This window comes from Priapulus caudatus, unplaced genomic scaffold (genome assembly GCF_000485595.1).
Source record: "Priapulus caudatus unplaced genomic scaffold, Priapulus_caudatus-5.0.1 Scaffold36, whole genome shotgun sequence".
In the NCBI taxonomy this organism is placed as follows: domain Eukaryota; kingdom Metazoa; phylum Priapulida; class Priapulimorpha; order Priapulimorphida; family Priapulidae; genus Priapulus; species Priapulus caudatus.
Window position 1 is genome coordinate 918,008 of NW_014577097.1, and position 11,202 is coordinate 929,209.

The 11,202-nt window shown below is 48.6% G+C and overlaps 3 protein-coding genes across 3 annotated transcripts in view; 2 read left to right on the forward strand and 1 right to left on the reverse strand.

Moving 5' to 3' along the window:
* Nucleotides 1-2,982, forward strand: part of LOC106818104 (tumor necrosis factor alpha-induced protein 3-like) — an 11,381-nt gene extending 8,399 nt beyond the window's left edge. Inside the window, exons 2-5 of the mRNA XM_014822826.1 lie at nucleotides 164-426; nucleotides 656-899; nucleotides 2,322-2,930; nucleotides 2,966-2,982. Coding sequence (XP_014678312.1) covers nucleotides 164-426; nucleotides 656-899; nucleotides 2,322-2,930; nucleotides 2,966-2,982 — 1,133 coding nt within the window. The remainder of the gene's footprint in view (nucleotides 1-163; nucleotides 427-655; nucleotides 900-2,321; nucleotides 2,931-2,965) is intronic.
* Nucleotides 2,983-3,035: 53 nt separating this feature from the next.
* On the forward strand, nucleotides 3,036-6,447 carry LOC106818136. The gene is made up of 3 exons (XM_014822858.1): nucleotides 3,036-4,325; nucleotides 5,153-5,340; nucleotides 5,959-6,447. The coding sequence occupies exons 1-3, from the start codon at nucleotides 3,146-3,148 to the stop codon at nucleotides 6,061-6,063; spliced, it is 1,473 nt and encodes a 490-aa protein (XP_014678344.1). The 5' UTR covers nucleotides 3,036-3,145; the 3' UTR covers nucleotides 6,064-6,447.
* Nucleotides 6,448-9,291: 2,844 nt separating this feature from the next.
* The window catches only part of LOC106818112, a 2,378-nt gene continuing 467 nt past the window's right edge, over nucleotides 9,292-11,202 (reverse strand). Inside the window, exons 2-5 of the mRNA XM_014822837.1 lie at nucleotides 10,898-11,092; nucleotides 10,587-10,732; nucleotides 9,811-10,354; nucleotides 9,292-9,764 (exon numbers count right to left, since the gene is read on the reverse strand). Of these exons, the coding sequence (XP_014678323.1) occupies nucleotides 9,292-9,764; nucleotides 9,811-10,354; nucleotides 10,587-10,732; nucleotides 10,898-11,092 (1,358 nt within the window). The remainder of the gene's footprint in view (nucleotides 9,765-9,810; nucleotides 10,355-10,586; nucleotides 10,733-10,897; nucleotides 11,093-11,202) is intronic.

Sequence of the window (11,202 nt, forward strand, 5' to 3'; positions counted from 1 at the left end):
TATATATATATATGCATTTAGCTGTGAGATTTATCCACTTTAAAGGTCTGTCAAGCTGATAGTTACAATCTACGTCGTTTAAATAGTCTCCATTTGCAATCGATCCCGCGAAGGGACTGCGACCTCTGACCTGACTCTAACCTTTGAACCGACTCACACGCAGGCGAGCACAGCTGTCTGCTCCATGCGGCGTCCATCTACATGTGGGGTATCCACGACAACCACCTGTTGCTACAACAACTTCTCCAGCAGGCTCTACTCAGCGATGCCCAAGCAAAGCTGAAAGACCGATGGCAGGCAGAGAAGGAGAGGATGATGTATCACTATCAGAGTACACGGGAGGAGAAGATAGTGCGTCAGGGTACACTGGAGGAGAGGATGGCGTGCCAAGGTTCACAGGAGAAGGAATCCATCAGTAGTCTATTGGTATGTGTTGTGGCAAATAAAGAAGCGTCCGATGTAGAGTTTCGGCACCATCTCATGCACTTTGCTAATTTGTTGACGTCATGGTCGTCGTCGTCGTCGTCGTCGTCGTCGTCATCGTCGCCGCCGTTGTTGTTGTCTTACTTCTTGTTGTTGTTATATTTTATGTGTTATTATTATTATTATTATTATTATTATTATTATTATTATTGTTGTTGTTATTGTGATGCAGGACTGGCAGTGTCACGCGGATTGGAACGACGAGTCGGCAACGGGAGTCAACCCTGCCACGGATGCGGGCGTGGCCCGTGAGCCACCCCCAGGGGGCGTGACATGTGCCTCCCCACTAAGGGGCGCAGAGGAGCTGCACGTGTTTGCTCTTGCCAATGTGCTGCGTCGACCAATCATAGTGCTCGCTGGCGAGGACGTGGGATCGCGCGGCGATGTTAGCGGGAGAGCGGACAGCGATGTAGCAGGTGATTCCCGTTCTACACCAGGGGTCGTTGGGGTTTATTTCTGCCACCAGGTGGTGTGTCTGGCACCTCGGTGCTTGGTAGGCTGGACTATATTACGAGTGATATCAGAAGTGAATAAAAACAATTTTGTGGTATTTTGTGAATTACGATATGAAAGCAAATTGTTGTTATTACAATATATCAAAAGCAAGTTGTTTTCAACTACTCCCATATATCACGATGCATTTTTAGCTCATCTGACGAAGTCAGATGCAGCTTTTAGAATCGCATGATTGTCCGTGCGTCCGTTCGTGCGTCCTTCCGTCAACAGTTGGGCACAAATCTTAACCGCTCGACGTACGGTCACGATATTTGGGACGTGGGGGGGGGGTATGGGGTATGGGGTGGATCGTGAAAAGGACTCAGGATTACATATTTGTGGGTCAAGGGTCAAAGGTCAAGATGTGTAAACGGAGGGGGATTTATTTTATACTAAGGTATAGGAGGAAATACGGAATTGTGGCACAAACATTAACGGCTTGACCTATGCTCTTAATATTCGATGTATAGCGTGATAGGCAGGAAACCCATCACCAGTGCGAAATTGGAGGTCACAGGTCAAAGGGCAGTGGGGGAAAGGTCAGATATCAGGCATTTTCTTGGGACATGGCGTAATGGACAGAGTAAAAAACTTTTTTTTTTCAGCGCTGACCTACCATTTTTATCACTTTATTGAAAGGACCATGAAATGTGCTTTCCACTGACGTGCGAAGAGTAAGTGTCTGATAACCTTTTGACCCTCAAGAGGAGGATTGATGATGTCACAGTGTTCTCATATTCATGGCACATCCATAATCTAGAAAGCCAATAAGCCTAGATAGCCGAACGCGTACAGCACTAGCGTCACGGTTCAAATGTCATTGGATCGAATCCCATCAGATTTTTTATCATTTACCAGTTTTCTGTATTTTTCTATCTTTATCCATTTAACAATTTTTTCCCCAATTAACGCAAATATTTACATGATTTATTTAGAACAATTTAATAACAAATAATTTTTACAACAATAATTTTTTTTTTTTAAATAGGGTTAGGGTTAGAGTTAGGGTCACAATGCACCATAAAACAGGAGTATCAGGCACGCAATTTGTATCAACCAATGGGATTTGGGAAGTATGCAGAATGCAGAAGGTTGCTGAAATGATGTGTACGCAACTGCGTATCTGCATATCTGCACCTAACAAAGGTGTCACTACGCACGACTTAAATGTTACGTTTATAACCGCTCGACCTCTGATGAACAGCAGACCTCAGATGAGCCCAGATGCTCTGCGGCTCTTGTTACACACAAGTAAAAAACCGGTTTGCGATGAACAGAGATTATCCGCGTTCCCATGCGCGACACGTGCACAGAGTGCACACTCGTTCGTTTACTTGTTTCAGGTGTCTACCTTCCGCTGCTGTCTCGCCACCAGTACTGCATCAAATCTCCCATGCTGCTCGGTTACTGTCATGGCCGCTTCGTTCCCCTGCTTCCCATGGGAACCACCGCACAGGAACCGGAAGTTGACACGCAGCACCCTCTACACTGGCCCGCCGCCATCCCGCTGGTGACGCACGCGATGAAACAGCTGAGCATTCGGCTTGCACTGCCGGCGGAGGCGCAGCGGTGGCGCCGGCTGGTGGGCGACTACTTGGCGGTGTGCGAGTGCGCGTTGTCGCGTTGCAACGAGGCGTGTCAGGTGCTGTGCGCGCACGCGCTCCCGCAGCAGCTAGAGACGAGCACCAGTCTAATGCAGCTGTACGTGACCGTGCTGCAAGAACTGACGGTGCCCACCGACAACCGGTTGCTTGGTGCTGACCATGCCAGCAACCGGTACACTGGGGCTGACCGATCGGGCAACCGGTCCGCCGACGATCGCTCGACCATCGACAACGGAACGTCTGTTGGAGATGACGTTGCTGGTGACGACAAGTGTGCATCGCAGAAGCAGGAGCAGCAACAGCAGCAGCAGCAGCAGCAGCATCAACAGAAACAGCAGCAGCAACAGAAGCAACATCATGATCATTATTATCATCGTCAACAGCAGCAGCATCAGTGTAATCAGAATCAGCATCATCAGCAGCAGGATCATCATAAGCATCACCATCGTCATCGTCATTATCAGCAGCAACAGCAACAGCAGCAACAGCAGCAGCAACAACATGAACTGCAGCAGCAACAGTGTGATCCACTGCCACCTACTCATTGTCGTGACAACGCTACCATGACGAACAACCTAGCCGACGTGACGCGTAAACAGACCACAGCGAACCGCGGCAAATCGTTCACGAACATCGAGAAAACCACAAAGCCACCTTCCGCACAATTGCCATGGCAACGCGAGACCGCGGGCAAGATCGTCTCGCTGATGGAGGAGTGTTGCCACGGCGACCATTGCCTCTACATGTGCAGCTACCTCACATATCCCTACTGCCACGAGTGCGCGCGCACGAGAACAAGTGAGCGTGCGTCACCGGCTGACAGCCCCCGCACACACACGCCAACGTTGTTAGAGAGCAAGGAGAGCGCAGCGGCATCGTTCGCGTGGGTTTACGCTGGCGCCACCTGCATGGTGGAAGACTGCACGCGGACGGCGAGTTACCGTGGTTACTGTGACATCTGCTTCTACAAGACTTGCTCCATCAGCGACTGTTACATTGTGTCGTCGCCCGTGCCGGACGAAAACCGCAACAACAGTAACCATGGCGGCAGTAACCACGGCGACGGTAACACCGGCAACCCCGACGACGGTCACCGCGGCGATGCGGATAAAGCACACAGTGATGAGCTCGCATCATGGAAATCATTCTTTTGCACGGACGGTGGTGCCCTCGCGACCGCAAATGTTTATAATAGTGGCGCCCTCTTGGTAGCTGACGTCGAAGAGAGATTTGACCTGTTTGTGCGAGCACGCTCCACCGCAGCGCGAGATGACTGGATGACAGCGCCACCTAGCGGTCACCTGGACGCTCGAACTAGAAGAAACGCGGCGACGGTGTTGTTGCTAGGCGACCAGAGTTCGCCCGACGAACATAAGTCGCCGCATCGGTCTACCGGGCGGAATCAACAGTCGCGGCATCAGTCTAACGACGAGATTTGGTGGCTGGACAATGCTACGAGGGCGCCACTCGACGAGCGCCCGGTTGCCAGGAATCGCAGTAGCGGACAAACAAGAGAACACGCGAGCGAGCGGCGTGAGCCAGCATCTCGATTGACGCGTGCAGATCGCAGCCGGCTCCCCCTGGTGGCAGACGAAAGCAACGGTTGCGGAGGCAGGTGCGTCGGGCCGGGTTGTTGGAACGTTGCCAGCGTCAACGGTCTGTGTGACGGATGCTACACGACACTGGAACGAATGCTGAGGAGGAGGAGGAGGAGGAGGAAGAGGGAGGTTTCTCAGGCATCAGGTGAGAAAAAAGAGGAGAAAGAGGAGAAGGGGAGGAGGAGGATAGGGAGAGGAGGAGGAAGAGGGAGGTTTCTCATGCATCAGGTGAGCAAGTGGAGGAGAAGGAGGGGGAAGTGGAGGAGACAGGAGAAGGGGAGGTGAGATAAGGAGTAGAGGAGACAGAGGAGAAGGGGAGGGTGATAAGGAGTGGAGGAGGAAGAGGGAGTTTTCTCAAGCATCAGGTGAGAAAGTGGAGTAGGAGGGGAAGGGGACGGTGAGGATAAGGAGTGGAGGAGGAAGAGGGAGTTTTCTCAAGCATCAGGTGAGAAAATGGAGTAGGAGGGGAAGGGGACGGTGAGGATAAGGAGTGGAGGAGGAAAAGGGAGGTTTCTTAGGCATCAGGAGAGCAAGTGGAAGAGAAGGAGGGGAGGGGGAGTGGAGGAGACAGAGGAGAAGGGAAGGGGGATAAGCAGTGGAGGAGACAGAGGAGAAGGTTAGGGGGAAGATAAGGAGTGGAGGAGGAAGAGGGAGGTTTCTCATTTATCAGGTTAGGTTAGGGTACAGAGTGGAGGAGGAACAGGGAAGTTGCTTCTCCATTAGGTCTGTGAGAGGAGCAAAATAGGATAAGGGCTCCTAGGAAAACATCACAATTCCTGCCCTTGTGATTCACGTCCAAGCATTGTCTTTTAGAATGTCCTGGCACAACAGGGATTAGTTAAAGCTGTCTGTCAATTAGGACAAGTGGACAAGTCGATTAATTTGTACTAATGTGGTATGGCCACACATCTAACCCTCAAGACTCCACACGTCTACCGAGATGTAAACGATGCTTACTATTTCCTCCTACAGGTGGCGGAGCAAGCGGCACACTGACCCCTGATCGGGAAGAGTTGGCAACGTCGGCATGCGACGCGCAAGATGGTCTAAAATTTAATTGGCCGCGTGATGGGATTCGCTGCCGCATGATTGGCTGCGATTTCTACGCGGATCCGGAACTGAAGATGTTCTGCTCAAAGTGTTTCAATCTCTACTTGAAGGTTTGTGTTACAAAAGAACAACCATTACAAACATAAAGCTCTCCCATTCGGTAAACCTTGGCCAATTTCCTACCTACATCTAACCTCGGCTGACTTCCTACCTACATCTAGCCTAGATTGCTTCCCTACCTACATCTAGCCTAGATTGCTTCCCTACATACATCTAACCTCAACCACTTTCCTACATACATCTAACCTCAACCAATTTCCTACCTACATCTAACCTCGGCCGATTTCCTACATACATCTAACCTTGACTGCTTCCTTACTTACATCTGACTTCGAGTCTATCACATATGTGGATCTGCTTCTACGCCTTGCGTTTCGGATCTAGTCCGAATTTGACTGCGTTATCACTAAGGAACTATATAACATTGATGTCCTAACTTGCTCAGTGACAGCTCAATACGTGTGAATCACTGCTAATCGGATAGCAGCTATAAAATGTACCATTTTACCCGTACTAGTGATTTCCAGCCATTGATTTAAGATCAATCAGCAATATATTGATATATTGATTATATCAGTGATCGATTCATGAGGCGTGTCTTGTGCGCACGACCTTTTTTCACCGAGCCGTCGAACCTGACGTGGAATGTTTCTCACTTGCGTTGCCAGGGCGATGTGAAGTGTGTTGCTGCAAGACCGATGGACTTCATTCCGACCAGCCGAGTCTCGTGGCAGTTGACCGGCCTCGCCTGTCCCGCACACTCACCACTGTGACGCATCGGCCGGACGACTGGTAGATGGGCACCACGCCATTTGCGCATAAACTACACGCCGTGTATGGTATTAGGAAGCAGCTATTGTGCCACAGTCACATCGGCAGACTACGGTCGCCTTACACTTAATTTGTGACAAAGATGAGATTTGTGTGTGCTATAAACTACTGTGTCTAATATTGCGAGGTGTTGCTGGCGTAGTGATTGCTGTAAGTGTATTGGCAGGACAGAGTAAAATTAAAACAGATTTATTCACTGCTGATATAGTCTATAGACTATTGTTCATATTCTGAGCGAGAGCTGTATTATAGACGACAATGTATTGTAACTTATCGATAAATTATTGCGTGTGAGTTTTTAATAAAATATTGATACCTTTCAAGGTCACATCGATGTTTCACTAGTCAGCTCATCTGACATAGTCAGATGCAGCTTGTAGAATCGCATGAGTGTGCGTTCGTCCGGCCGTGCGACCGTCCGTGCATCAACAGTTGGGCACAAATCTTAACCGCTCGACGTACGGTCACAATATTTGGGACATGAGGGGTAATCCGAAAAAACGGGTTGGGATGTCGAAGCTGGGGGTCAAAGTTTAAAGGTCAAATGGTGTAAAAGAAGGGGGAACATTCCCTCCTTAACTTAAGGTATAGGGAGGAAATGCAGAATTGCAGCACAAATCTAAACGGCTCGACCTAGGCTCGTGATAGCCAGTGTATAGCATCATGGTAGGAAAAGCCATCACTGTGGCGAAATTGGAGGTCACAGGTCAAAGGTCAATGGGGCACAGGGCAGATTTTAGACATTTTCTGAGAACATGGTCTAACGGAGCGATTGAAAAACTTTTTTGTTTCAGCGGTGACCTTACCATTTTTAATGGGTTATTATTGATAAGGACCATGTAAATTGTGCTTTCCACTGACGGTGCGAAGGAGTAAGTCGTCTGAATAACCTTTTGGACTTCCTCAAGAGGAGGGGTAACATGGATTGTCTCATTTTACAATAGGGACTGAACGCTCTTTGCTATTAGAGCCCCTTCACCCGCACGCCCCCTTCCCCTACCTTCTTTCACCCCCACCCTCCCCCACCACCACCACTACGCTCGCGTTCGACGCATATCCATGATAACGTTAATATAGCGTAGTCATTAAAGCTACACAGCTATATCTTTATTACTGTACTACCAGTATAGCAAAGCCTATCAACGCGGTGGCGGGAGGGCGCACTTGAATCGGTTGCCAGTGAGTTTATCAGAAGAATAGCCGGCTACAGTACACGTCAGTTGAGTGCTGTCGCTCTGCGGCACTTGTTTTTCATGTAGCTGGAGTGTTCGATTGTTATAGCCTTTCCCACCATTACACTGTGTCTGCGTGCAGATAAGAGCATCTGTGCTTGTTTGTGTGCAATGTGTGTCTATATTATTATCAGGAGTGACATGATATAGACTGCATATAATTGCATTGCGTACCCAGCTTTTGGAACTGTCACTTGCTCCAAAATGTAACGCTGAATTAACTTTCGATGTATATGAATATTGATGTAGAAGGAATCCAAACTTGTATATTAAACTGCATAAACTTTAATAACTGGCACACAGTGTAGTCACATCTTGCACAGAGAGACAAAGAAACACCCACGCGTGCGTAAAGCTGTGGACACACTACGCGAATTTTCATGAGATCGAGCCGGCCGGCTCAGTCGGGCAACTCTGTGGACATACTACGCGACTGAGTCGGGCAACTCTGTGGATTTTCAGCACGCTGATTGGCTGATGAATTGTACAATCGGCCGGCTCAATCGCATACCCGGTCACACTAGGCGATTGCAGCCGGCCGGCTCAAATAATTATCAAATATGTTTGAATCGGGCGACTCGGCCGGCCGACTCGAAAATCGATGCGACTCACAGGACACACTACGCGATGTTTCATGCAATCGAGCCGGCCGGCTCGGTTGGCGAGCTCGATCGCATGAAAAATCGCCTAGTGTGTCTACCCCTTAAGTGCGTGTGCTTACTCTTGCGACTACAACCAGACTCCTCCACTCCTACGTACATCTGTCTCTCGCCTCTCTCTAATCTCTCTTCTATATATTACCCCCAAAAACCCTACATCCTGAGCACACATGTCGCCCGTTCTCCCAGACCGCATCCTACCTCCATTTCACAATGACCCTAGAAACGCCCGACCTAAAACACGTTTAGGCCCCTACCATTCTCCCTATAACATCAATCTAGCCGCGCAAGATGCGCGACTGTAACATGCCAGTATAAACATAACTCAGAGTGAAAGATAACACACATAGTTTATTCGTACACTTCTTATTCCGCCATCTTCCAACTACCACGATCACACCACGTGACCCTTCACACATACAGGGCGGGAACACATAGAACAAGACTACGCGGTGTGATACATCTTTTCTCCTATATGAAATAACTCAAAACTCTCAACAATGCACGTGGAACCTTGTATAAAGCGTACCTATACAACACAGTCAACTAACAAATGCCAATTAAGTGACAACGATAACAAACGAATTTTCCATTATTATAGGGACTTTAACAAATGCCACATTCAAATAATATCATCCTGACCTACAGTTCAATTGATGTAGGTTTTGTATCCTTAAAAACAACTTAGTTAGAATCTTCCTGGGTGTATGGTGTCAGATTGTACTGATGGCCCTATCGATCACCTTCTATCATCGCTCACGGTACATAATTGCTTAGGTGAGCGGGTCTCTTGACGGCTCTACCTGACCTGGTGGTGTTGTGATTGTTCTGAAGTGGTGCAAGTGGGGGAGAAGTATGTATTGGTTGAGGGGGAAATTTCTTTGTCGGCGTATGTAAATTGTTCTTCTCTCTAGATGTTGCCATGGGTTCTTCTCTTGCAGATTTGTTGTGGCCAATAGGCCTGTGGATTGGCTCCGTGTTACCCGTCGTCCTCGGTGCTATTGCCTTATTTTCACCCGTCTTCCTTGGCGGTATGTGTAATGATTTTCGTTGCATGGTAGTGGGCGGTGGTTCCTCCATGGTGCGTTTAATGTGCGCACGATTACGTCTGTAACTGCCATCTGGTGTGTCCACTGTGTACGACCTCTCATCGAGCCTAGCCACTATAACACCTTTCTTCCATTCACGTTGTCCTTTAGCAAAAGGCTTCATTCTTACGGTGTCACCTTGTTCCAGTGCAGGCAGATCTTTTGCGTTCCTGTTGTAGTACTTTGTTTGTCTATTCTACAGCTGTTGCATTTGATCTCTCTCTGTTTCGAGGCTTGAGTAGGTTCGGTGTCATTGGTAACAGGGTGCGTGCCCGACGGTTATTCAAACGCTGCATGGGGCTACTGCCCATTCCTTGTGTTGGGGTGTTGCGAATCTCCAGCAGGGCGAGATATGGATCAGTTCCGGACTTCTTCGCCTTCCGTAGCATCCGCTTTGCTGCCTTCACTGATGACTCCGCCTTGCCATTTGCCTTGCTGTTGTACGGACTCACGGTGACGTGTTCAAAATCCCAGTCTCTCGCGAATCTCTGGAATCCATCGGATGTCGGATTTTGAGCATTGTCGCTAATAACCTGTTCTGGTATTCCCTGTCTGGCAAAATGCCTTTTCAGTTTGCTGATGATAGTTGAAGAGTTGCTTCTCTTCAGTCTGTCCACCTCCCAGAAATTGGTGTAATAATCTGACGTCACCAGGTAGTCTTTGTCTTCCCAAGTAAATAGGTCAAATGGCAACCTTTTCCCAGGGTCTACCAGGTAGTTCATGTGGCATCATAGTTTCTTTGCACTGGCTGGTTTCATAGTTGCGGCATGTGTCGCAAGTTGATATGAAGGTCTTGATTTCCGCGTTCATGGCTGGCCAGTATTGTGCTTCTCTGGCCCTTTTGAGACACGACTCTTCCCCTAAATGAGAGGTGTGAATAGCCTTCTTCATTTGGTCTCTCATGCTTGCAGGGATGACGAGCCTCTCGCCTCTGAATATCAGACCGTCCTGTACACTCAGTTCATCACGTATGCTGAAGTATGGCGTTACCTGGGTAGGGCATTGATGCTTCTCTTCTGGCCATCCCTTCAGAATCACTAGCCTCAAGAGCTGCAATGTCTCGTCCCTTTCTGTCTCTAGTTTGAGCTGTTCGAGTCTTTCTGTTCGGATCGGCAAGTAGTCTACCATGCATACCTGCTCAATGTCTGACATTCCTGTCGATTTAGGTAGGTAGGATCTGGACAGCATATCTGCGACGTGCATCTCCTTCCCAGGTCTCCACTTCAGGTCAATGTCATATTCCAGGATTGTGATCTGTGTGCACTATGGTTTTTCTCCCATATGTGTATTGTCTGAAATGTTCAAGTGACCAAGCCACTGCGACTGCCTCCTTCTCTATTTGAGCGTATCTTGTCTCGGGGTCTGTAAGTGCCCGGCTGGCATACGCTATTGGACGACCCTCCTGTAACAGTGCGGCCCCAAGGCCTGACTCACTGGCATCATATTGTAGCACCAGCTCCTTCTAGGTATCATAATATGCCATTACTGGTGCTGTGCAGATCATGTCTTTGATCTTCGTCAAAGCCTGGTCTTGTCCATGCTCCCAATGACAAGCAACATCCTCCTTGGTCAGCCTATTAATGGGCTCCATCACGGTCGACAGCTGAGGCAGAAACCGGGCCAGGTAATTCACTGTACCTCGCAAAACTCACGGCTTCAACATTTTTCGGGGGTTTCAGATTCTGAATGGCCTTGACCTTTTCTGGATCTACCTGTAGCCCTGCAGCTGTTATGATATGTCTTGGAACACTGTAGAGGTTGTTCTAAACTCGTACTTAGATTATTTGAATTTTAAACCTTGTTTGTGGGCTCTGAACATTAGAGCCTCTAGGTTCTTGTCGTGGTCCCTACGTGCTTCCTCCATCGAGTCACCACCGCCCCACACGATGATGTCGTCCGCAATGCATTCTGTAGACTCCAGCCCTTCTAGCGTTGTCTTGAGACGTTTCTGGAATATTTCAGACCACCACATGACACTGGCCACGTTGGCCACTGGCAGTGGCATACGTTACATTGTTAAAATTACTGACCATACAGAATGCATCAGCCAATTATTACGAATTTAAGAGAGCCATAACCCTTCTTCAACCAATATTTAGCTT